The 27,751-nt window shown below is 45.9% G+C and overlaps 1 protein-coding gene across 1 annotated transcript; it reads right to left on the bottom strand.

The window, feature by feature from the left end:
• Positions 1-1,764: 1,764 nt before the first annotated feature.
• Positions 1,765-26,674, bottom strand: mmp15b (matrix metallopeptidase 15b). Its single transcript, XM_036963332.1, has 10 exons — positions 25,604-26,674; positions 19,458-19,606; positions 18,903-19,025; positions 18,502-18,809; positions 14,631-14,792; positions 13,874-14,235; positions 9,997-10,135; positions 8,100-8,250; positions 7,680-7,798; positions 1,765-7,393 (listed from the first exon to the last, which is right to left on the bottom strand). The coding sequence occupies exons 1-10, from the start codon at positions 25,715-25,717 to the stop codon at positions 6,909-6,911; spliced, it is 2,112 nt and encodes a 703-aa protein (XP_036819227.1). The 5' UTR covers positions 25,718-26,674; the 3' UTR covers positions 1,765-6,908.
• Between the last annotated feature and the right edge of the window lie 1,077 nt (positions 26,675-27,751).

The raw sequence follows: 27,751 nt of genomic DNA, 5'->3' as shown, positions 1-27,751 counted from the left end.
AACCCCCACAACATAACGCTGCCACCCCCATGATTCATGGTTGGGATAGTGTTCTTTGGCTTGCAAGCCTCCCCCTTTTTCCTCCAAACATAACGATGGCCATTATGGCCAAACAGTTCCATTTTTGTTTCATCAGACCAGAGGAGATTTCTCCAAAAAGTACAATCTTTGTCCCCATGTGCAGTTGCAAACCGTAGTCTGGCTTTTTTATGGCGGTTTTGGAGCAGTGGCTTCTTCCTTGCTGTGTGGCCTTTCAGGTTATGTCGATATAGGACTCGTTTTACTGTGTATATAGATACTTTTGTACCTGTTTCCTCCAGCATCTTCACAAGGTCCTTTGCTGTTGTTCTGTGATTGATTTGCACTTTTCTCACCAAAGTACGTTCATTTCTAGGAGACAGAACGCGTCTCCTTCCTGAGCAGTATGACGGCTGCGTGGTTCCATGGTGTTTATACTTGCGTATAGTAACGGTTCTCCTCGTCATCTGAGGAAGAGTAGTCAAGATCGGACCAATACGCAGTGTGGTATGTGTCCATGTTAATATTTAATAAATCAACTGAACACTGAATAACAAAACAACAAAGAGAGTGAACGAAACAGTCCTGTAAGGTGCAAACACAGAAAACAACTACCCACATATCAATTGGGAAAAACAGGCTACCTAAGTATGATTCTCAGAGACAACGATTGACAGCTGCCTCTGATTGAGAACCATACCAGGCCAAACACATAGAAAACCAAAACTAGAACAACACATAGAATGCCCACCCCAACTCACGCCCTGACCAACCTAAACAAGAAACATAACAAAGGAACTAAGGTCAGGACGTGACACGTACTATTGTCTGTACAGATGAACATGGTACCTTCAAGCGTTTGGAAATTGCTCCCAAGGATGAACCAGACTTGTGGAGGTCTACAATTGTTGTTCTGAGGTCTTGGCTGATTTATTTGAATTTTCCAATGATGTCAAGCAAAGAGGCACTGAGTTTGAAGGTAGACCTTGAAATACATCCACAGGTACACCTCCAACTGACTCAAATTATGTCAATTAGCCTATCAGAAGCTTCTAAAGCTATGACATCATTTTCTGGAATTTTCCAAGCTGTTTAAAGGCACAGTCAACTTAGTGTATGTCAACGTCTGACCCACTGGAATTGTGATACAGTGAATTATAAGTGAAATAATCTGTCTGTAAACAGACAGTTGGAAAAATACTTGTTGGAATAATTACTTGTGTCATGCACAAAGTAGATGTCCTAACTGACTTGCCAAAACTATAGTTTGTTAACAAGAAATTTGTTGAGTGGTTAAAAAACAAGTTTTAATGACTCCAACCTAAGTGTATGTAAACTTCCGACTTCAACTGTAGGTTACTACTGTATAGAAGGGCACCTGCTCTGACCAAACTACTGTACTTGCTTCCTCTCATCTCTGTAGTATTTGGGCTGTTGCTGCCAAATCTCCCTCCCAGTTTCCCATGGTCCATGGTTCTTGAGAAAGCGGAAGTGTGGCCCTGGCCACAGACTGTGATCTTAGATCAGGGAGAGTTTGAAGAAGGGGTGGGACCATTGTCAGGATACAGTTTGTTTGTTTACTGAAGTCCTCATTTGGGAATCATACATTATGGTGGACAAAATAAATCATGGTCCCACACAGCTTCTGTATTGGTGCAGTGCCAAGCATCAAACACAAAGTCGCATCATGAGTAGGTCATTGGGATAGTTCAGAAAATGCAGGATCGCTTTCGACTAGTAGACTTCTTTGTTTTTAGAGCATTTTATTGTGTACATGTCCAGCATGGATAGTCAACACACTCAACAAGAGGTGAACACACAACACAAATGTATAAAATCTTCACTTTCTACAGCAAAATAAAATAAAAACACATACGGAATGTTATTAAAAGTACAAAAAGAATCATACGGAGTTCAAAGAAAAATTCTAAATTAATATTACAAATAATCATGATAATCATACAGACAAATTAACTTTTTATTTTCATCCCATCAATGTTAATAGGCATGGTGAGATTTGAAAAAAAACGAACTCACTGAAGCATTGCCCGGGTAGTAACTTTCACACAACATTTCTGTAACGTTTTTAAAGCATTTGCGAGATGTAACGCTGCGCTGCCATAGCCTGGTAGGCTTTTAGTTGCCTGGGTTTCCAAGGATCTGGGAGGAGCAGTCTACCGTATGTCAGTTGAGAGTTAATAGCATGTGGTTTCAGTTGATCAGGCTCAGCTGAGTGAGTAAGGTGAGATGCGCTCTGGGATAGGGATGCACACCCACTGAGTGTGTCTGGAGCTGAGGCATCGAGACTCAGTCAAAGCGCATCGATCATCTTCCCACCAACCTCTGGATCTGACAAACATCTAACAGAGGATTGAGAAATTGAAAGCAAGGATCAAACTGAACCCCTTTCTGTTGACATGTCTTCCATGTCATCTTTCTAACATATCTCTCTTTCACTCTACAAAGATCAGTTTGGCATCCTGTGTGGTTGTTGTTTGCAATGAATAACAAAACAATTTTGTCAAGCTAGTGGTTAACTGTGAGACATGATATGAAGCAACAGTACAGGATGCCTGTGAAATGCACTGGCCACAAACAACAACTAATGGAATATATAGAATGAACATAGTCTGCTGTGTTCCTCTCTATCTTGGATATAAAACATCAGACTGCCTTGGCTGCTCTGCTCCCTCCCTGACCAGGACAGAGCTGTGGGGTTGGGAGAGAGTGGGATTGTGGTAGGAAGGAAGGAAGGAAGAAAGAAAGGAAGCTTCCTGATCCTGGCCTAGGGCTCAGCCTGCCTTCCTTCTGGGCTGGAGCAATGACAGCATGGAGGACAATGCTGCACTTTGTGAGAGAGCCCATTGTTACAGTCCCCCTGGGGCCAAGGCTGGGCCTAGACGGGCTTCAGAGAGGACCAGACCAGCACAGAAGAGTAGAGTGGTGTTCAACAGAGAGAGAGCGAGAGGAAGAAGTTATTACTATAAGGCTATAAGGAGACAATATACATACTCACACAAAACACATACACACAGAGTGTTGATACCTCAATCATTCCCTGACATAATATTTCATAACTGTATTTTTCATTGCTGTATTTTGCATTGCATGAGAAAAAAAAAAGTTAAACAAAACTAAGCAGTCTTGGACTCAATCCCAGAGTGCTCTTTTAAAGGCTCTAGTTTACTTCAAGCAGGCATATCCTTTGTGAAATTTCCCACATTTCTGTTGCATCTGCTCGAGCTAGTTCTTAGGCAGGCATCGTTGGGGACTACAGTGTCTTATTGGGGAGATGTCTCAGACACACCGGGAAACAGTTGTAAAATAAATCCACACTAAGAGATAGACATACTAGGAACACAAACAGCCACATAGGCCACTACGGCCTGGAACTTGCAGAGATAGTCTACTCCATACAGACACAAAGATACTAGCTATCCCAGATAAAGAGAGAGCGAGTAAGGCATGGACTGTGTCTCAGACAATGAGTGAGCATTTTTTGAGTGTGTCCAGATACCTTCTAGGCCTGCTGATGGTGAGTTCCCATTGATTTGGACAGGATGGGTGGGTGGATGGGGACGGGTGGGGGAGGCAGGGGGTTGAAGAGAGAGGGAAGGCTTTTACCTCTGATTAACTCCTCTCTCAACCTCGCAGCACAATGAGAGGGCAATGGGACGGAGTTGGGTCTCCTAGCAACCCCATCGAGCGGGATCCATCACTGACACACGCAGGACGTCTCATGACTGTGATTCCGCTCCGCTGTCAAGAATATTTATAATAGCCCTTTTAACTGGCCATCCGCCATCTCAGTGGTATTATGGGAGCATCTCACGGCATCCTCTGTACACCCCCCCCCCTACCTCCGTCAATGCCTCAGACAGACATGCTCATCACAACTACTGTTTGACAGATGGTAAACAGTGAAACCTGTCAGGTATATGAGTATAAAATGACCTATCTCTACTTTACAGCAACACCTTTCTCAGTATCTTTAGAGGGCTGCTAGCAAATCTACTTGACATATGTGTACTGTACATAGGCCTTAGTGGTCGAAGAGAAGAGCATAGGGAATACATAACAATGTGAGAAATAAAGAGGTCACATACACTGCATGCTACTATTTCCCTTTGGTATCATAATAGACTCCACAGTTCCTTCTCTGGAGCTAGTGAATGTGGGTCATACAGTATGACACAGTGCCAATAAGGGTCCCCAGTGAGCTCCTCTCCCTCACTCCCCCTACTGCCCTACTCAGCTGTAGGAAGGGACCTCTGGTCTCTCACTCAGCCTGCCCTGCAGCCTTCCCAACCCCTTCCAACAATCACCAACATCTGGGTAACACAATCCAGGAACAGACCGTAAGCCTTCCCAAATACTTAACCGATAAGGTTTCTGTGTTTGAGCTCCTTTAGTAGATCTCTAGCCTCTCACGCCCTCTCTTGTCCCCCTTCTCCCTCTCTGGTAAAGTCTGTCTCTCTGTTTGGACCTCTCAGAAAATGAAAAGAAGCCTGCTTTGGTACAGAGAAGGCTTAAGACTTGAGGCTGGGGTTGAACAATACACCTGCTGTTTTTAAATGAGAGGATTAGCTGTATGTTCAGAGGACTAACTCTCTAGAACAAGCTCAGCGAGAGGCCCTCCAATCTATTTAAATCTAGGGGAGAGGGTATTACAGAGAGAGGGCTCATTGTGTGGTACATTACTTGAACTATATTTATTAATACATTTCAGTGGAGGCTGAAGTATCATTTGTTCGAAATATTTCTCAGATTAAAAGCATTAGTCAATCTCTTATGAACTGGGCACAGACGTTATTTCAAACTCTAGTTTTGATTTAATTTTGGTTGAGTTGTCAACTAACTTTAATTCAACATGAAATCAACAAAACATTTCAGCATGTCATTCCCAGCTAGCACATAATGTTCTGAGAATCATATGTTTCTTGGAGCTTGGTGAGAGCGTGGTTGTCCTATGGTTATTTTTGCATAAAACCTTCTCACAATGTTCTGGGAATGGTGCAGGGTACCCAGCTAGCACACAACGTTCTGAGGACCATGTTTCTTAGGTTGGAATTTCAGTACTGCATCATAACAGTACCTATAGGTTTCCTCATGGTTCTATTTAAAGCCATGTTCTCAGAACGATCAGAGAACGTTATGAAACAAAGTTCTTCTGTGAGAATTTCGGTACTTCTGAAGGACTTTTTCTACAGGTTTTCTCATGTTTCTATTTAAAGTCATGTTCTCAGAAACATTAAGAAAAGGTTCCATAAAAACCACAAGAAAACATTAGTAACGTCAAAGAACGTTCTAAGAATGTTATTTAAAAACATATACACGTTCTCAGCATCAAAGGACTAATTCCATGGATAGAAAGCAAAAGATCATAAGTTCCTAATCATAAGAAGATGAATTAACATGTGTCCTATCTGTGCTTGGAGTTCAAAACAGTTAACCTAAGCTAGCAGTGGTATTAAAAGTATTATTCCCAGAAGTTTATTTAATTACCTTCAAATAACCTATCATTTCCATTCTCAGAACATAAACAAAACCTCACAGGAAAACTTTCAGGGAACCATAGTAAAATGTTCTCGCAACCTCCCAGCAACCTAAAAATGAACGTTCCCAAAACAGGCAAAATGTTCACTTCCATTCTCAGAACGTTTAAAAAACGTATGGCTTCGTTCCCAATGTGCTAGCTGGATTGGATTTAGGTTAAAAGTTTGGTGGGAAAATTAGAAAATTAGATTCCCTTACGTTGATAACTTTTTGCAAATCCAATCAGTTTTCCACATTGATTCAACATCATCACATTGAGATGACGTGGAAACAACATTGATTCAACATCATCACATTGAAATGACGTGGAAACAACATTGATTCAACCAGATTTTGCCCAGTGGATATTCATTCAATACCCCGTCTCTCTCCTTCCTCAGTACCTCAACTGCTCCCCCAAGTCCCACACAAAGTCATTTCACAGTGAATTGCCTTTGTCTTACATTTTTTGGGAAAGATGCGCCTTTCTTTTCCAACCCTTCCCTATCATAACAACTCAAACTCTCATTGCCACGGTTTAATAGGACCGAAACAAGGTTCGCAATGAAAGAGGCACCACGGGACCATGTTTGGTTGAATAACCCAAACGTTTGTGAAAGTTGTCTATAAAGTATGGACAACATTTCCAATATCATCCATGGTGCCCTTGAATTAAAAACAGATGAGAAAACCAAAAGTTCAGTTAGTGGCTGTTCAACATGGAAGGTGTAGTGATAAAAAGCATTGGGTGAGTTGCAGTTCAAAAAGTGACACTGTTTACACTGTTCTCTCTCCTGTTGATACCTGACCTGCAGTAGGCCTGCTTCAGCTGAAGGAGTCCTGAGTGAGGGAGGAGATGGGAGGGAGGGAGGAGGAGTGGAAGGGGGGTCTCTGCTTTTCACAGAATCAAACCTCCTTCACTCCCTTCATTCTGCGCTGCCGTCTCTCTCTATCGCTCTGTTTTGTCTCTGTTTCCCTTTCAAAGGTTAATCCAAGAACCAGATGGAAGTTTTCTCAGAGAAACCCCCTGTAACGGGGCGGAGAGAGAGAGAGAATAATGCAGACACTTCCTGGTTCAGAAAAAAAAAGACTCACACACAATATGAACCAAACAAAAACAAAAAACTATGTGCAAACTTTCTGATATAAATAGACTACAGACAACTCATTGGGGAGAGCACCATGGGAGGGGGACGAGTTAGGAGTATGTGTTTATGTTTGCTGTGTGTGTGAGGGTGTGTATGCATATGTGTGTACGTATTTGCACTTATGTCTCTACTACCATGTTTTGGATGAGAAGATGGAGGAACGAGGATAGGATTCAGGTGGGGGGGGGTTATTAAGTGGGTTTGAGGTCACACCCAGTCCTGCATGGAGCGTTTGCAGTGGACCAGCAGTTTGGGAGCTCCTTTCCTCTTCAGTGTGTTGATGATGGCGTAGATCAGTCCCAGGATGCACAGCACCAGGACCAGGGGTACTGTCACCATGATGATGTTCATAGTGCGCGTCTCGCTCTCGTCGATCTTCAGCACCACGTCCACCTCGTTGGTCTCCTCTTCTCTCTCGTCCTTATAGTCTACATCGTTGGTGCGGTCTCGATCCTTGTCCCGCTCCTTGTCCTTCTCCTTGTCTTTGTCCCGGCCTGCATCAGGGTTGAAGGGCGGGCGATCCACGTCGGGGACCTTGCGGCCTGCGTCGGTGTCCCCGTCTCTGTCTGGGTCCAGGTCCACACTGCAGCCCATGAAGTCCCTCAGGATGGATTTAGGGTAGCCCGGCTCACTCTTCATCCGGTGGTTGTCAAACTTCCAGTATTTGGATCCCTTGTAGAAATATGTATAAGCTGTGAGGGGAAGACAGGGGCAAGATGTTAAGTACTAAATACGCTGTTATGATAATCAAATACTTATCCACGGCATTGAGTGAGACAGTAAATAGAGTACAGTTCTGGGGAAAAGAAAGACAGCCAAAAAAAACGCTGTCTTTTTCTTCATCCTTTCAAGATGTCACTTTTTTTTATTGCCTACACTAAGCCCCGCCTCTCTCTCTTATTGACCAGACCCACCCTTCTCCTTTGTTCAGAGTGTTCATTACTGGCATTTTCCTGGCCACCCTCTCGCCTCTCTCACCTCCATCATCGCTGAGGAAAGCCCCCTTGGGAGAGGACGGGACCGCAGAGCCCCACACACTGATTGGCTTGGGGTAGTCCTTGTCTACCGCACGGGACTGTTCGTTAAAGCGCCAGTACCTAGAGACGAGAGGGAGAGAATAACAGTATGTCAAACCCCTATTCAGAGCTTATGTTAAATCAGGCATTCAAATAGAACTCAGAGTGTATGTGTCTTCTAAGCCAAAGCAGTCAGCACAAAAGAGATGACGCCACATCCTTACATGCCAAGAGATCACACAATCGTAATCGTGCAAAAACATATTCCAAAGCCAAAACAATAGAAGACCATTTACAGTAGTGAACACATGATGGAAACTACCATCTGTCAACGTGGAAAAGGGCAACAATTAACAGATAACTGGGAGAGTTCCTTCCTTACCAGTCTCCTTTGAAGAAGTATGTGAAACCTGATGGTTCCCACCAGATGGCTGTCTCTATCTTGTCATAGGGGATGTCCCTGCCGTAGTCTGTCAGCTCCTGGGGGTAACCAGGCTCCAGGTTTGCCTCCCTGAACAACCAGTACTTATTCCCTACAGGTGGAGGAGAGGAGGGGGAGGAGAGGAGAAGTACAGTGATGTGGGGGAACATACATCAAGGAGATGACAGAAAAGGGAGGACAGATATTGGGTGGGACATAATAATTCAGGAGGGAAGGAGAAAGGCATTCGTGGTTAACGGTCCTTTGTGGAGCAATGCATAGGGACTTTCCCTTTCCAACAACTACCACTCATCAACCCAGAGATCGCTATGGAAACTGTTAACCTGCCGTTACATTACAGTCTTGTTTATTCGCTGGCTAGCATGCGCCAATAACAGACATTATAGAGAGTGAAATTGCGCTTATGCACAGCTTTGGTTAGATATAATGCATTTGAAGTGGTTCGAGTGGAAATGTTGAGGACATGGCGAGTCGTTTTTTATTGTTTTACAGTATGTTAGACACAGAGGCACCATCTGCATGCCCTGCTTTCTGTTCTCCTGGCCCAGCTTTTCATTGAAAACAAAAACCTTTGCAGTCAGCATCTGGAAACAAACGGCTGATGCAACTCTCTCACTCACATCTGCCAGATGTGGCAGGCCAACTTTTTTGTCCCTTAGTTTCTTTCCTATGGCTGTCATCCAAATTTCAGAAGGCCTTGCCAATGACATCACTTGCCCTGGAGACTTTCTTTAGGGCGAGCCAGCTGTCTTAAAGAACTATAGCCTCAAATGTATCCCCAAAAAGCGGTTTCACTACCTCCATCTGTCTTTCACTGTTTCTGGTTACAAAACCCATGGAACAAAGAGATGCCAGCGGGATCTATAATAACCTCTACTGACAAATCATATTGTGTTGGTTCTCCTAAGGATATTATTATGTGTGGTTTATCAATTGGGGAGGAGGTGGGGTGGGGGGGGTGGGAGAATCAATAGAAAGCTGCAATGAGTTCTGGGAGAAAGCCTTATAGCAGCGAAAGCTCTTTTTATGTCAATATAATGAGGGAAAATTATCCAAAATTTAAGTGAAAAACCTAAATGTTAGTGGACATGGGACGGTTTCTATGGCAACGGTGCAGGGAGGAAAGAGGTAGTTGTGACCGAATGAGGAGGTCTGGGGAGGATTACAGCTCGAGCCAATGAGCATTCACTGCCACCATGGAGATCTCCTGTCTAGCCCAATCCGATTGCATTTTAGCACAAAACTCTAGGGATCTCCAGTCCTCCCATTTTAACTTAACGATGTCATTATCTTTTCCATTTCGAAAAAAACATCATCTCTTTTATCAAAGACCGTTTGTCCATAATATACTATCCGGGGTTACAATACATTTGGGGCTCCAAGCTGAAGTGAATGTGGAGATCAAGGAACACTTATTGTCTGCAAAAATAAGTGTTAATGTGGAACTAGCAATGTTTACTCACTACTCAACTGTAATTAAATTGTAATGTGGAAAACACTAACAGCTTCAGGTTTCGGCTCCAAGGCACACTGGCGTGAAAATAAAATACACGCACTACACACACAGAGGACTGAAACAATGTTTGTGAATCTATTTTAGTATCAGCAACATTGCTTCATTACAGTGTAACCAAAGCGTTCAGTTGTTTTGTGATTGCTGCTACTTCAACACATAAACAAACACAGTTTCGGTCCTCTGAGTTGAACTATTTCTCTTCTGTTTAACCCTCATTTAAAAAACAACAATGACTGACTGCGTGTGCATGTGTGCGTGCGCTAGCCTATAGTCTTACGTGTGCGTGCACGTGAGGTACAACGATTAGGAGAGAACAAAAACCTTTAAAGAAGACAAATTTCCCATCGTGTCTCTCGTAGGCTGCATCGATGTCCCCAGGCAGTCCCCTCCAGAAGTGACCAATGGGCATTGGGTAGTTGTCCAGCACCCTGTTCCTCCGCACCCTCCAGAACCAGCGACCCTGTCAGAAAAAGAGCGGGGAGAGCCGTTAGATGGCACATCCACTGGAGCTCTAATGCTCAACATGACCTCTAACCTGTGACCCTGCCTGTGACATGGCTCTCTGGAGCTCCAGACCTAGCTGGGAGCTGCTGCCTGCATGCCAGATATGGACACAGCACTGAGTATCAGCAGTTTAGTACCATCATGCAATCCATAAATTGTAGAGCCGTATGGGAGAGAGGAACAGAGAGTGCCAAACATGATGGGCCACGTGCCTGGTAGTTCCTGAACATCCCCTCTCTATCAGAGCCTGTTCAGCACATTGCCTGGAGGAGGAAGTCTTCACAGTTACGTTCAACAGTTTGGATCAATCAATAGGAGAAATACTTCCATAACGTACGCATACACTACATAAACATCCCCGCACACACGCACTCACTCTCTCTCTCTCTCACTCAGTGTGTCCTCAGTAAGTCCCTAGTCACATGGTGCGGTGGGCGTCCGAGCTTGACCATCACATTCCCTCCATCTCTTTGGCTCAGGCCCAGACCTTGAGATGACTTCAGGCATGTCTAATATCTAAACCAGACCCAGGAACGCAGCCAAGGGCCTCTAAAATGAAACCGTCTGCTCTAACACCCAGCCCCCCTCCTCTACATCCACTAACCCCCCTACCCTTCTCCACGCCACACACTCCCCCCTTTTCATATCACCACCACGGCACACTCTGCGGTGTCTAAAAGAGAGGGTAGGGTCCCGTCTATAGAAAGAGAGGGCACATTCAAGTTCCATTTAAAAGGTGAGGGAAACAGCTTCTAGCCCGTACTCTCTCTGTCACCCGACTTCTACACAGGCTCTGTTCCAGCAGCGTTTGGGGTTCAGGAGAAGCCTGCTGCTGGGTGGTCGGGATCCCAAGCGCACCCGAATGCCTGCATTACATGACAAGCCTGCCAGAACGGACAATGAAATAACTAATGCTTGAAGGCTATTAATACCCACGACCACAGCACTGAGCAGATCACATGTCCAATTACTGTGGGAACTGGTATGGGCTTGCTGCATGTTGCATGAGGAGCGTTTTACGAGTAGGACTTATATAAAGTAGTTAAACTGGTCGAACTGCTCTGTTTGTTTTAAGTCAGCACAAAACATGTCTGAAACGGTTCAAGAGGGAAATCGCCCTCTCAGTGTAGGCCTAGGAGTGCTTTCCAAAAATGACCTCACAGATCTGCACGCTCATTCATTAGTGGTAAGTTAATAGCATTGGCTGTCAGCATTAATGGTAAAAGCTAAGAGTTGCATCTTCGTGGCACCAGCTCTTGTCTTTGTCCTTGAAGCGGGGAGCGCAGCCTGTTAGTGAACAGAACATAATTTAAAGCAGACCTGCATCCAATCTACTCCAATCTTCTGTGAACATGGAGAGGCAGGAAGAGAAGAGGATAACAGAAGTGTAATTACCATTCTGAAAAAAGCCCACCCCCACTAGTCAAATGTACTGACTGTGGAGCCTCACTGGCAGACAAGAGAAAAGAGAACTGACCAGATATTATTTACTATGAACACTGCTCAATGTCAGAGACAGTCTGGGCTTGATGGTACCTTTCCTACAATAGGCTGAGGGCATTAGCAGGAGATGGCTCTGTGACGTTACAGTCAATCGTAATCTAATGCATGTGTACTTCAAATAAAGCCCGATGACAAAAGAGCACAGCACAGTCAAAGATGACTCTTTTCGTCACACCCCTTCAACTCTATGCTGCCTGTAGCGTACACCCCCTCCGCCCTCTCCCACAGAGACAGTTGGTGAGAGACAGATAACTGAAGTCAGGGCAAATGGCAGTTTGTGAGAAAAAGAGACATCCAACTCCAAGTACAGTAGAGTGAGAGTGCTTGACTTGGACTGAAATAGGTGCCGGCACTCATTTTGGGTATTGTTTATATTTACATGTAGGTGCAGGAGCTCCACAGTACTTTTGACCTAATATTCTATAAGTAGTGCAGGAGCTCCACAGTACTTTTGAGCTAATATTCTATAAGTAGTGCAGGAGCTCCACAGTACTTTTGAGCTAATATTCTATAAGTAGTGCAGGAGCTCCACAGTACTTTTGACCTAATATTCTATAAGTAGTGCAGGAGCTCCACCATACTTTTGAGCTAATATTCTATAAGTAGTGCAGGAGCTCCACAGTACTTTTGAGCTAATATTCTATAAGTAGTGCAGGAGCTCCACAGTACTTTTGAGCTAATATTCTATAAGTAGTGCAGGAGCTCCACAGTACTTTTGAGCTAATATTCTATAAGTAGTGCAGCAGCTCCACAGTACTTTTGAGCTAATATTCTATAAGTAGTGCAGGAGCTCCACAGTACTTTTGAGCTAATATTCTATAAGTAGTGCAGGAGCTCCACCATACTTTTGAGCTAATATTCTATAAGTAGTGCAGGAGCTCCACAGTACTTTTGAGCTAATATTCTATAAGTAGTGCAGGAGCTCCACAGTACTTTTGAGCTAATATTCTATAAGTAGTGCAGGAGCTCCACCATACTTTTGAGCTAATATTCTATAAGTAGTGCAGGAGCTCCACAGTACTTTTGAGCTAATATTCTATAAGTAGTGCAGGAGCGCCACAGTACTTTTGAGCTAATATTCTATAAGTAGTGCAGGAGCGCCACAGTACTTTTGAGCTAATATTCTATAAGTAGTGCAGGAGTTCAAGCAGTAGAACATTTTAGGTGCCGGTACTCAGCTCCGGCGAGCTCCTGCCCAAGTCAAGCACCGGCTCTTTTCATACGAAGTGTTGACCACCTCAACTGAAGCATAAACAGTGAAATTCTCTCCAGCTGTTGGCAAATGGCCTAACAAATGGTTCAAACGAGAGCCATCTCCACAGCCCTGGACTGGTTGGTCCTGCAGTTGTTCAGGCACATCTGAGACCTAGAGAGGGCTGCTCCTCTCCTCTTTACGGGGCTCCATGTCATAAAATAGAACGTCTCTGGGGTTTTACAGCTTGCTTAGGGCCCAATTGAACCCAGGCCCTGATCCACCTTCATATAAGGCTCTCCAGATGCTCCTAACCTGGGGATAGCAGCTTTTACTGCACTAGTGAGAGACACAGACAGACAGCATCATGGTTATCACGCTCACTGGCTGCAATACGAGCAGCCTTTGATCAAATTACCTACTAGATCAAATCTAATCACATTTTATTGGTCACATATTTAGCAGATGCTATTGCGGCTGTAGCGAAATTCTTGTGTGCCTAGCTCCAACAGTGCAGTAATATCCAACAATACACAATAATACACACAAATCTAAAAAGTTAAAGAATGGAATTAAGAAATATAGAAATATTAGGACGAGCGATGTCGGAGTCTGGAGTATAAATATATATATACTGTATATATATATGACAGGGTGTATAGATCATATAGACAATATATGGATAGAATATGTAGTATATCTGAAGAATAGTATATGTACAGCTATAGTTAAATAGGATAGGCCTTGACTAGAATACAGTATATACATATGAAGTGGATTAAACAGTATGCAATAATTATTAAAGTGACCCGTATTCCAAGACTTCAGTATGTACATAGGGCAGCAGCCTCTAAGGTGCATGGCAGAGTAACCAGGTGGTAGCCAGCTAGTGACAGTAGGTAGGTCATGCAGCCATCCAAGAGCATCAGTCCCAACCAGCAGCATTGAGACTGAATCAACTCATCTAATGTGTGTGTGGGGGCAGTCTGAGGTCCTTACCTTGAACACAAACATCTCTCCCCTGAGCATGGTGACCGCGTCGAAGTTTCCTTCACAGATGTTTGGGCCGTAGTGGTCCGGGCGGTCAGTCGTGTGGGGATTGTCTGGCTTTCGGGGTGGGGCGTTGGGGGGAGAGTTAGGGGGAGATCTGGGCGGAGTGTTGGGAGGAGAGTTGGGTGGTGACTTGGGGGGAGAGTTGGGTGGAGAGTTGGGGGGTGACTTGGGGGGAGAGTTGGGTGGAGAGTTGGGGGGTGACTTGGGGGGAGAGTTGGGTGGAGAGTTGGGGGGTTTGGGGTCTGGCTGGGCTGGCCGGCGAGGAGTGACCGTGGGAAGAGCCTGGGTGGGTGTACCGTCTGGCTGACCTGCAGAAAATAAAGTGATAAACGCATTAAAGAAAAGCAGTTAGAGGTTACTCTCCACTCAAAAATACTAAAAGGAAATCAGGGGCTCAGAGATTTGTCCTCCAACTGATCTCATAATTGGTAGCTGTGTCCTGGTTTTGCCCAAGCTAGATAAGTGGATATGTGAGTCAGTAGGCTGATTTTCCAGGAGGAATGTAGAGTGGAAACACAGACCTCCGACTACTCCAACTCAAATCAGGGTTCTAATCACAGGGGTGCCCTGGGCTGGAACCCCCCCACTCTTATACAGTTATACTGCAGTGCCCAAACAGACTAAAACACTGAAAACCAAAGCTCTTACAGTCAACATTTTCAGGTCCATACACCAGTAGTTTTGTTATGGAGGGCCAACTCACCATATATCTGTTGTATTCCTCTGAGGTCATCCTCGGGCAGTTGAAAGTCTTCCGTTTCCATCCACTGGTAGAAAGGAGCCATGATGGCCATTGGGTTGTTGGAGTGTTCCAGGCCCAGGGCATGGCCCAGCTCATGTACAGCAACAAGGAACAAATCATTACCTGAGAGAGAAGAGAGAGTGATATAGAATATAGAAAGAGACAGAGCGAGAGAGAGAGAGCGAGAGAGAGAGAGAGCGAGAGAGAGAGAGAGAGAGAGAGAGAGAGAGAGAGAGAGAGAGAGAGAGAGAGAGAGAGAGAGAGAGAGAGAGGAGGAAAGTCATTATCATACTCAAGGCACTTAAGAAGTATACACCTCGTCACGACTAAACCTAAAATAGACAGTGAGTGAATAAAGTGAGAAGTCCCTTTGTGTAACACCACTGACACTTGAGCTGTGACCACAAGCAGGAAGTGTTAATGGAGTTAGACGGTTTCCTCAAGGGGGGACTGGCAGACAACGAGTGGAACAGGCCATTCAGGCAGCATCTCACACAATGTGTCTTTATTCATCCTCTAACTAACCGTGTGTTGGTTCAGGAGCCAGAACACTTCATTAATTAATGCTACAAAAGGCACTGGAAACATGACAAGCTAGTAGTGTAGACTTATGTAACCGAATGAAAGGCAGACATGTACTGTACATGGCTTCCAAAAGAATGTGTCTAAAATAGAAAGCTCAGGGCTGGGGTTGGGTTGGGGCTTGAGCTTAGGTTGGAGCTGGACCTGGGGTTGGGTTGGGGCTTGAGCTTAGGTTGGAGCTGGACCTGGGGTTGGGGCTTGAGCTTAGGTTGGAGCTGGACCTGGGGTTGGAGCTGGGGGTTGGGTTGGGGCTTGAGCTTAGGTTGGAGCTGGACCTGGGGTTGGGTTGGGGCTTGAGCTTAGGTTGGAGCTGGACCTGGGGTTGGGTTGGGGCTTGAGCTTAGGTTGGAGCCGGACCTGGGGTTGGGTTGGGGCTTGAGCTTAGGTTGGAGCTGGACCTGGGGTTGGGGCTTGAGCTTAGGTTGGAGCTGGACCTGGGGTTGGGGCTTGAGCTTAGGTTGGAGCTGGACCTGGGGTTGGAGCTGGGGGTGGGTTGGGGCTTGAGCTTAGGTTGGAGCTGGACCTGGGGTTGGGTTGGGGCTTGAGCTTAGGTTGGAGCTGGACCTGGGGTTGGGTTGGGGCTTGAGCTTAGGTTGGAGCCGGACCTGGGGTTGGGTTGGGGCTTGAGCTTAGGTTGGAGCTGGACCTGGGGTTGGGGCTTGAGCTTAGGTTGGAGCTGGACCTGGGGTTGGGTTGGGGCTTGAGCTTAGGTTGGAGCTGGACCTGGGGTTGGAGCTGGGGGTGGGTTGGGGCTTGAGCTTAGGTTGGAGCTGGACCTGGGGTTGGAGCTGGACCTGGGGTTGGACCTGGGGTTGGGTTGGAGCTGGACCTGGGGTTGGAGCTGGGCGTGGGTTGGAGCTGGACCTGGGGTTGGAGCTGGGCGTGGGTTGGAGCTGGACCTGGGGTTGGAGCTGGGGTTTGGGTTGGAGATGGGGCTGGGGCTGGGGTTGGACCTGGGGATTGGGTTGGAGGTGGGGCTGGGGTTGGGGCTGGGTTGGAGCTGAACCTGGGGTTGGAGCTGGGGATTGGGTTGGAGCTGGACCTGGGGTTAGAGCTCGGGATTGGGTTGGAGGTGGGGCTGGGGTTGGAGGTGGGGCTGGGGTTGGAGGTGGGACTTGGATTGGATCTGGGCCTTGGGTTGGAGGTGGGGCTGGGGTTGGAGGTGGGACTTGGATTGAAGCTGGGCCTTGGGTTGGAGGTGCGGCTGGGGCTGGAGGTGGGGCTAGGGTTGGAGGTGGGGCTGGGGTTGGAGCTGGGACTTGGATTGAAGCTGGGCCTTGGGTTGGAGGTGGGGCTGGGGTTGGAGGTGGGGGTTAGAGCTGAGACTTGGATTGAAGCTGGGCCTTGGGTTGTAGATGGGGCTGGGGTTGGAGGTGGGGCTGGGATTGAAGGTGGGGCTGGGGTTGGAGGTGGGGCTGGGATTGGAGGTGGGGCTGGGATTGGAGGTGGGGCTGGGGTTGGAGGTGGGGCTGGGGTGGAAGTCAAGGGGTTTTCCCATTTTGATCCTGGTTATTGGTCCCAAGTGCTGGCCAAGTGAGGAACGCAGTTACCTCATTCTAACTGAGACTACATGGTGGTGGGGCAGTAGTCCACATGTTCAGACAGTAAGATCCTCCCATTGGGGTTATGAAGTCAATGGACAAAAATGTGCTTGTTGAGGGTTTTTAATGGTGCTCTCTGTAGATAAAGTGGTTGATCTAACGTCTAATGTCTTCTGATAAGCATCAAGACACGCACTCCTCCTACCCCAATCAAAGCCTGCCGTTGTACCAGACAGACTGACAGTGACGCATTGTCACTGCAACAGAGACATAGTGACCGCCACTTCAACCGCCCTCCACAAAGAACATCCTGTGGACACTCACACAAAAATTGCCTTGAATTGAATTGACCTACTGTAACCTATAGGTTCCCCTTTGAAGTTGGTTCTAAGTTTTAGCATAGTACTTTCCCAGCAAATGACACATTATTCCTTTCCAGTTTTAATTGACCTGATCTGTGGACCATCTTGTCTGAAATGAAGGCTGAGGGTGGTTGGTGAGGTGACTGTAGGGATCGCTCTATTATACTGACAGACAGCATCGTGTGGTACTACATTATGTCATAGCTTCTGTCATCTGAGGAAGTTGAGATGTTCAGCATTCCTCCTTTTGTCAGCTTCATGCTCCCCCCCCCCTCCAACTTTTCCTCCAACCACAATCTGTGACTTAGTGGGGAATCATCACATTCATGTGACTCTAAAAATATACGACAGGATACAGAGAAAGAAAGGGGGAGAGAGAGGGGGGGAGAGGGAGAGAGGGAGGGAGAGAGAGAGAGAGGGGGGAAGAAAGAAGGCTCTGTAAGGTAACCCTGACAACCATGTGGCTCACAGAAGAGCAAACTTATCTATCTTCCTCCTCACTAAAATGAACACAGCAGCACATAACCCTGTCTATGTTTAGACTTGTAGGTTTGTTAGCTATCAGTGTGTAATAACCACAACACTTGTCAAGTGTGTTTAATCTTTGCCAACAATGTCCTTAATGTGCCACGAACACTTAGTTGACCTTTACTTTTAGAATTGTCGTGGTTTAAAAGGCCGTTAAAAGTAATGTGTCAGAGAGTTTAAAAGAACCAGGCTACATGAGGATGCAACGGTGTTAAAGACAGGGTCAACTTAAAAACTGGTCTCCCACTGTGGAATTACCTCAACACCCTCACTGTGGCAGTTAGACTTCTCTGTGATCTGTTGAGTAACACCTCCTACTCTCCTGACCTCACCAAGCATTACCAATCATCTGCCATCTGCCTCTGCTCTGACTGGCTCAGGAAATGACAACGTTCACCTCCACAAGGCAGGAAAAACCCTCCGTCACTCACCAAGATCCCTCTGGGCAAAACACCAGTTTGGTTAATGATTGAAAGTATAAAAAAGGTCGGATTTAGAAAAAAATAATACTACCATTCCTTAAAACACGGCTTTGGAAGCCGGTGGGAGCTGTAAGAGCAGTATGACGTCATCCATCTAACTTTGAAGTTTAATGGAGGTAACGGCGGAGTAAACTGCAAAAAATGTCAACAAATGAGTGATGATGTGGTTTGTCATGGCAACTATGGTTGAACAAGTGGAAGGTAGGAAAAGACCAGCTGAAGTAGGTGAGGAGAGAGGAAAGCAGGGACACTGCGTTTAATTCAGATGAATGTACAAGATGTAATGGTTCTGGTGTAGAGCTCAAGAGACTGGTGTCCATCCATATCCATCACCTACCTTGTAAGTTCCCATTGCCGATGGTCCACGGCTCATCAGAGTCAAAGTGAGTATCACCACCCATACCAGGACCAGGGAAGTAGGCGTGGGCCAGGAACCCGCCCTCGCCATCGAAGGGTGAGCTGTCTCCATGGAAACCCGAGGCAAAGAAGATCATGATGTCAGGCTCCTTCCTGCGGCCATATTTGATCTCCTGGTAGGGGATCTCATCGAAGGTCAGCGGGGTCACCTTCTGCCACACCTTGAAGGCCCTACGGATGGCCTCATACGAGTTGTACTCCCCGATCTTTGGTGTGTAGTTCTGTATACTGCAAGGGAAGAGGAGGAATCCAAATGAAAACTCATTTGGAATTTGGTTATAGATTAAGATTGACCAAGATGAAGTAAATCCTGTTATTTACCTGTAGGTGAGGTGGCTCTTGTTCCATTTGTGGCCAGTGAGTGCATAACGTTTCCGCCGAACGTTGGTCTTGATCTGACCCCCAAACTTGTCTGGGACTCCACAGCGCGGCCTCCGCATGGCTCTAGGGGAGGACGTCAGGGTTACACTCCCCACTCCTCTATACAGTGTCACACTGAGGTTTTATGAGATACACTGCCCGTGATACCAGCCCAGGTGCTGTACCATTGAAAAGTTCATGCGTTTTATGTGCAGTAACTGATCTGTGGGTTCAAGATAGGCCGCCCCTAAAGATAGGAAGACATTGCTCCCTGTTGGGGTTTTGCTATCTACACCCCAGACCAGACCACCTCACACTCCTATTAACTTATCACTCCAAAGCTCAAATCCTTCCGTCTCCCTCATACTGCACAGATCCATTACAAACTAGGAAATGAATCCATTGACATGATTGGACCCCATAGGCATCAGAGAGAGAGGGGTCTGGTTCGGGAGCATTAGGATGGCAGCAATGGGAGTAACGACAGAGCACAACAGGGAAGGAAGTGTGACATACGTCACCGTGCCGTGGTCCATCGCGCCGGTGACCTGCAGGCCGTAGAAACGCTGCATGTCGCTGACGGCATTGGAAAGGGTGTGAGCTGACCGCATGGTGGACATCTGTCTGCTGGCCTGAGGTAGGTAGCCATACATCCGCAGCCATGACTGAGAGAGAGAGAGAGAAACTTAACACTATGCAGAGTGTACACTGCTAAGGACTCGTTTACACATGCAGCCCAATTCTAATTGGTCTTATGACCAATCACATCACATGTTTTTCAGAGCTGATCTGATTCGTCAAAAGGACAATTAGTGGGGAAAAAAAGATCTGAATTGGGCTGCCTGTCTAAACGCAGCTTAATAGGCATACAGAACAGCGTAACTGCCATGTGGGGGAGGAAGACATGAAGGGAGAAACCTGATACAATCACAGACTTCAGATTGACCGTTCCACCTGTTAAAGGGATATATAATACCACCACAGGCTGTGCCAGAGCGTCACGGCAGATATATCCACAGATGGAGACATTCAACAGGGTGGGCGAGGAACTCTATCAGCTAAACCATCGTGAAAGAGAGCGATCAGGAACTAATCAGGCGCACCAAAACGACCACCCCTCAAAACCCTCAGCGGATGGGATATGCCTGAGAGGCTAAAGGATAAGGAGAGGCAGGGTTGGTTTTTCTCTGAAGCCCACGCTACTGTATAGGAGGCTACTGATCTTTAATTATGTAATTAGTGCTAATTACATGAGAAGGCCCCCCACACATATACTGTAATAAGCACAATTAACCCTATACTGTGGTTGCTGAATCATCGCCCTGCCTGCTGTAACCAATGTGGAGGCAATAAGAGGGCTAGTGATTGAGAGCAGGGTTAACACAGCGGGTTAACTTTATGCATCTCTGAGTTTGATTAAAAACAGCTGTGCTAAGACACCATTTCGTTGACAGCAGTTTGTGTCCGAGAGATGATAAATCCCAGTGCATGAACCAGGGAGTAAAAAGAGACACGGGCAACACGTGGCATACATTTCCTGATCTTCAAAAGAGCCATTGAACATCCAGTGAGATGTTTTATCTCTCTGCCGTGACTCATTCTGCACCACTTCCATCTGTTAGTAAAAAATCAGAAGCCACATGGAGGGAGATGTGTGAATGGCCACACTTTTGTTGAATGTCACTCCTCTGATATTTGTAAGCCTGCCTTGTGAGACTGCGTGTGCGAAGCGGCCACGTGATTTACACAAGAATAGTAACAATCTCTGACCCTGTCACACAAGCAACCATGGACATCTTGAGAAGCTCTGAAAGACACACCTCCTCCCAGAGCAATACATTCGTGAATTACCGGGGGGGGGGGGGAGAGATTAGAAGTGGACCTATCCCAACCATACAGGCACTGGACTGAGCAGAGAGGAGGGGGAGGAGTGCTATAATTCCCACTTCACTTCTAGCTAAGAACCAGGCCTGGGTAGCTGGGGCTCCCTCTGGTTTCTGGCTGGCATGACCTCCCCCTTCCAACCCCCCTGCTTATAGAAGACACTGGCCTTTGTGGTCCCCTCCCTCTGCTGTGGACCAGGACTGAATAGCCGGCCCTGTTTCTGGGCACAGGCTGAATGTAAACCCCTCTTTCTCCAGGGCACCAACTGGAGCCCCCAGATCCCATGCTGCTGTTGCTGCTTCTGGAAACACGGCTGACGAGAGAGCCTTGAAGAGAGACACTCTCTCCAGCCTCTCCTACTTTCTTCCCCTTCATTCTCTCTCTCATATCAACTTCCTCTCTCTTTCCTGTCACATTCTCAACCCCCTACTGGCTGGCTCTTTTTTGCTTCCCTCATTCTATATTTTTCTCTCTCTCTCTTTCATACAAATTCAGGCAGATACTTTCCCTATATTTTCATTGGATATGGGTGGAAGCGGAGAATGGCTGGTTTATAGTTGGTTGAGGTGGGATCCACCTTATCTACCAGATAAACCCTTATCTGTGGGACACAGACATTCCCACAATCTGAGTCCGGGGTTCTGGAGGTTGTAGGAGGTGAAGGGGTGTGTTCATACAAGACGGAAAATATATTATCCCAGCTTGTAAAATACACAACAACCAGGTTTCTATTCTCTCTGGCATAGTTCGGGACAGTATTTATTGAAGGGCGTTGGAAGCAGAGAAATAGGCTACACCACATTATAGATATATGAAAGAACCCTTTTAAAAAGTAAAATGCCTTGTACCCTAACCTTTAAGAATCATCTGTAATGAATACAAAGCACGGCTATGGTTCCAGGGGGGAGTGAAGTGCTGGACTTCCTTCAGTCCAATCAGCCACCCTGTCAGCAGCTCCTTCAGCTCCAAAAGGCACCCTGAATCCAGCAATTCACAAGGAATTGTAAAACGAGCCTAACTCGGTGTGTGTGGTTGTGTGTGTGTGTGTCTGTGTCCCACACAATGTCAGCCAAGACACTAACAAATGGAGAATGCTTTTATTCCCTGGACTTGGTAGCCTGCCATCTTCTGGTCCTAACCTCCAGCAGAGAGAGAGAGTAAAATGAAGGAGAGAGAGACAAGGGGAGGAAATAAAAAACACACACCGGCACTGCCCTCCTCTGTAAGGGAGTGTCTTGTGAGAGAGAGCGAAACAGAGATGGAAACAGACAGAGAGAGAGACAGAGAAAGTAGAGAGAGAGATGGAAACAGAGAGAGAGAGAGAGAAAGAAAGAGATACAGAGATCCAGAGAGAGAAAAAACTGAGAGAGAGATCCGGAGGGAAGACAGTCACCATTAGAGGTTAATGGCATTTCCCGTTCTCATCGCTACTCATTACCTCTCGCCATGGCGATGAAAGCTTGCTTTTGCCCATGGCGACGGGCAACCTCAAGGGAACACAAAGGAACTGGTTGGAATACAGAGAGTAGGCATGCTTCAGATTCCATGAATAGGCAGAAATAGAGTGAGGCTGGCTCTGCCAACGTTAAGGGTTAAACTGGGGATAAAGATAGGGTTTCAGGAAGCAATATAGTCGGCCTCCTGTGTTCTGCAGATTTAATAAACCCTAGCCCCTCTCCACCTCTTCTCTAGGCTGGTCTCTCTTTCTCCCTCTCGCTCCCTCTTTTCACTCTGAAACAGTCCTCTCCAGACAAGAGCTCTCATTGTTGCTCCTCAGCTGCCTGGGAGTCCTGCAGGCCTAAATGTATCTCCTCTGTTTGTGTCCCATTTGGAAAACAGCTGTCACACTTACCCATCACATGCAGTACAGCTGAGCAAGCCGCCTAGTTCACGCTTTCTTTCTCTATCATTTATTGCTCTCAAACACTCCCACTCCATGTCTGTTCATCAGACAGTGTAGGAGTCCAGCCTCTTCTGATAGGTCAAGCTGTAGGCTCAGGGAGGGAGCTGATGACCATAGCGTCAGTGAGAAAGTTCAGTAAAAATGCAAAAGGAGGGAATCCATTCAAGACAGATCTCAGCTGAGCTCATATGCATATTATTCCTGCATGCCGATGAATCCCTTTACATTGAATTGAATGGAGAGAGAATATCAGCTATAGGCTAAGTGTAACAGTTTAGCGAAGACACACACAAAGCTTGAAATTCTCAGGTGAACACCAACCCACACCTTAAGGACAGACGTTGGCAGATAGGCGTTGACTAACAGGCTGCCTGTTCTCGTCAGTCTCCACCCCGCGCCAGATTTTTTTCTTCTTCAAACAATCCCTCAGACAACAGGTCTCCCTGACTACAAGTAAAGACCCCATTACCACCTAAACACTACAATGCTAATACTCAGCCAGGATGTGGCTCGTTGGGACAAGAAAGGCCCCCAGGTCTTTATGTCTGGTAAACAATGGCTGCCAGGTCAGCAGTAACAACCTGTGTATGAGCCTCATTCCTCATTGTAATCCTTCAGTCGAGTTAGTCACCAATCTGCCTCACTCAGAATGCACTCAACCAAAACTCAGGTAAGAATGCAGTGGCACGCATTGGCCCGACCCATATTGACTAATGACAATATTGGATTTTCCTCAGCACAGTGTTTCAATCTAAGAGTCTGTCCTACATTCATTAGTGAATGATTTATTATGTGACAAGAATGTTCTATACACCTTTATGGGTTTGTCTTACATTTACATTGTCTCTCCTAAATATTCCATATTATAGTATTATAATGCTATTATTACATTATAATATTGGTAATATACCTTATAAAAGCGCATCTCCGTTTCTCACACCAGCTGTAGGTTCTACTGAGAGCCAGGCCAACAATGAGAGGCTGTGGACCACTGTGGCCTCACCACACACACCCTAACACCCCAGAGACTTACCCAGTCCCACACTGCACCACCACAACACGGCCACACTGGTCTGGTGGCAGCCACATCATTTCATGTGAGAACACCATCGGCACGGTTACCAGGGCTCTGAGAGTCTAGTGTCACATAAAATCACATTCACTTTTTTTAAAAAAAATATGTATTTGACAGTGGTAAGTCCATTGTGAAAGTTGGGGCAATAAAAAGTAGACCTCATCTGGCCTGTCTGAAAAAAAGAAAAACTGCATTTCCCATCCATGATGATGCAGGAGAACATCTCCTGATCTCTCACAGCACCGGAACCTTCCAGCTAGCACAAAGGTGCTACGGTATAACTGTCAAATCTGCCACAGGCCCCACAGGTGTGAGAAACGTGTATACACATGTGCTGGCAAAGGATCCAGGCAGATTGTGGTGGTTCAGACTGCCTCACGTGGCTACGTGTTAATACTATGACTTCAAAGTGGCTTAACATTTTTTATTAGTCAACAACCGACCTCAACTGCAGTGGCCCGTGAGAGAGAAAGAAACAACGTGTGCATAACTGACCCCTTCATTAAGCCTTGACCTGACGGGAGAGGCTAAGCACTAAAGTCAACACAGCATGGTTAAGTGGGTGCAGCTGGGACAAAGTCCACAAAAACACAGACCTATACAATAACAAAGGAGAAAGGGTATTACAAACATTCAACACTGTTCCGCTGGATTGAAACTGGCCCTCCACATTCAGTTGGTGTGTTGTAAAGGAAAACTAGAGGGGTTTATTCTTCTCTACACACTTGTTGGTACATTTGATTCCCTCTGGCACACATGTTAATTAATTGCTAAGCTCTCCGCCCCAAACATTAGCCTAAATCCCAGCTTACTCTCACCTATCTGGAGCAGGTTGGGAATCAGCACTGCCTGTTGCTGTAGACAGAAAGAGTGACGGTCTGGAAATGAACCGTGAAAGCATTTGCCTATTCCCCCCCAACATTTAATCATTCAGTTGATTCATACTTTATGTCCAAAGCAGGGGGCAACTAGTGAGATGAGCATGGCTCAGTCAGTGATGCAGATATCTTTCCAGGTACTGTTGTAGTATTTCAAGAAAGCAAAACAACCCTACCTGTAGGAAGGTAAAGTGCTGGACCAATACTATGGATATGTGCTTACAGAATGTGGTTATAACAGTGGGATTACTTAACCTGACCCAGAGATCCTCTAAGAACAGCAGCTTTCCACATATGGTGCAGACTGCAAGAGTGTGTCAGTGTGTCAGTGAATGAGTAAGATTTGTGTAGTTTGGCTAGCAGCATGGCCTTTTTGGGGAGAGGTTCCAACCCAGGAGGACCCTGTTGGCGGCGCACAAGGGATCGTCCTGTTAATATTGGAACAGCTAGTCATGAGCAGGATATGCAGCTTGGTGTGCTGGATTGAGTTCCTCAGACAGAATGAGCTGGGTCATTAAGTTCAAAATGTGTGTTCAAAAAAAGTGCCCAATTTGCAATCATGAATGTCTCATGAATAGTGATCTGACTTTTTTGTTTCAAGAGTGGAACAAACTTGACCAAACATATATTTAGGTTTTCTTGCAGAAAATAACACATAATTGTTATTTTGGACCAATTGTTATTTTGAGCGCAAGGTTGTCAAGGTTATTCGCGGCCATCTCCCTTGAAAGATGGGCAGTCAAATAGCAATGTCAGCAAAAGTTAACTGGGATTTGGTGAGAGCTTTTAAAAAAATAATTTGTATGCGTTTTGCAGCATATTATGATACATTAAAACTAGTTTTTGTATAAACACTACAGCATTGTTGTAACACAGGGAACTTTCTGAACATTAACAGTTTCGGGGAAGATGATCCAATTACCTCTGCATTAAAAGCTTCATCCTCTCCTCCGTGTGTCCCGAGACAGGTGACCCAAAGCACGAGGAGAGTCCTTCTCCAGAGTAGCCAATCCCAGTTTTCCCATGAAGATGCCATAGCCTACTCTTGGCTTGCATAAACCCCGGACAAGGAAATTGATACCTTGTCCAAGTGTCCACTGTGCCACTGGGTACAAAAACGCGCTTCAAAGTTGTTAAGAATAGTTTATGTTGGTCACCTTCCAAGGAGTCCCTCTGAAATACTGTAAATTTTAAGAGGAACAAATATTACATTCGCTATGGCGAGGACACCAATACGGACAGTGACATTCATCAACTCCAGCCAGTATCGCTTCCAGAAAACAAGGTTCACTCGAGTTGCCAGAGGTGTTGCAGCTGTTCGAAAGGTTGTCCTTTTGATTGCCACACTACAAGTCTTCTCAACAGTTCTGTTTGAACAGACCACAATCCCAGGAGGGGGATCAGAGAAGTATTGCACTGTTGCCAGGATTTCTAAAAAGCTTGGGTAGCCTATTATTGCTTGCGGGCGTGTCCCAATTTTACTCACAATTCCATATCAGGACGTGCGGATAGAAACTAATTTCCTAACAACTAGCTTTATGGTAAGTGACATGTTGGTGTCACTGCACAGAAGCCAGCTCACAAAGTCATTTACTGAACTGCTGTGTATAACACGCTTAATGTTGACAGAATAAACGAATTAATCTTGCAAATGTGCAGATGAGCCCAGAGCAACGGAAGACGGTTGAAGGTTAAATATCGGGTCCAAGTTTGTTGACCATTATTTACGGAACCTGACAAAGAAGTTGAAGTCGGCTGCAGCTGTCCAACACTCGTGCAAATCTAGCACTGAATTGCGGCGAGTCTTGTGACGATTTAATATGATGATTCTCTGCCCGTTAAAATCCAAAATTTTCTTCCAGTTTTCCTGGACTCAGTCCACCGCCAGGGTGGGTTTAAGTGCGATTTATAGAGCGGGGCAGCTCAAAGCTGGACTGGCTGCTTCACCAGTGACTTTGTACCTTGTGCGTCGCGGTCAAAGTCGTTCCTCCAGCTATCGGATGTAGCCCCCCACCCCATCCGTTAGCGGATGTAGCCCCCCACCCCCTTGGACACTATCGAGCTCGTATATGTTACGGATTTGTATTTTGATGGCGTTTTTTTTAAATATATATATATATATATTGTCATTAGCAGAATTCATTAATCTTCATGGTTGGAAATAACAACTAGCCTAGCCCTAAACATGATTATACTGTAGGCCTACTGCCTGGTAGCTCTAAAACTTCAATTCATCTCTCTAGGCTAATTGACCATTGACAGAAGTGTCATGGACGCCTTAGTAGGCCTACATTATGATTTTTTGGAGTCCCTCTATTATTAAATATATTATTCGTAGTCTATACCAAAATTGAATTTCTCAGGAAGGGACTAGCAGCAGCCAGGCAGAGCACTCATGGTTATCAACAACAAGCCAGTTGCTGAGGAAATGTGTGCCAACAGCTGGACAGAGACAGGTATGTGTATAGCAGGCCTCTTATTAGTTCTGGAACATTCAGCCAACTCCTTTGACTAACCTATGTCCTGTCCTGACTCCTGCCTAATGGCAGCTGGGGACAGACATGTCTGGAGGGTCAATGGAGCAGTCCTCTCCAAAGTGGATTCATACCTCAGTTAGCAGCCCAATACCTCAGCTCCACGAGTAAGGGTGCTTTCCAACAAAGGAGGCACATTCTGGTTATATCCTCACCTAATAACAGGAAGTTCACCTTTATTGGATATTGCCTCAGTCTCACCACAGACTACACAGGCAGTGTCATCACATTTGATGCACGGGATGTAGCTCACTGGCATACCACACATCCTGCATTCTCTCTGCCCCATGGAAATATGTGTATAATTACAGGAAATTAGCTTTAAAAAAGCTAAATTCTCTCAACCTCATTGCAAAATGTGTAAAATAGCATGAGATTAGCTATGAAACTGTACATTTTTCTCTTTACCCCATGGCACGGTTACCCCCCCCCCCCCCCCAAAAAAAAAAACGTATACCTTGCAGGGGCCCCTGTACGCTACTGATGTAGCTACATATGTTTTTTCTTGCAATAACATAGTAGGTTAGTCATTTTAA

This window comes from Oncorhynchus mykiss, chromosome 26, assembly GCF_013265735.2.
Source record: "Oncorhynchus mykiss isolate Arlee chromosome 26, USDA_OmykA_1.1, whole genome shotgun sequence".
Lineage (NCBI taxonomy): Eukaryota > Metazoa > Chordata > Actinopteri > Salmoniformes > Salmonidae > Oncorhynchus > Oncorhynchus mykiss.
The sequence above is the reverse complement of the archived record's forward strand: the minus strand, read 5'-3'. Positions and strand labels throughout refer to the sequence as shown.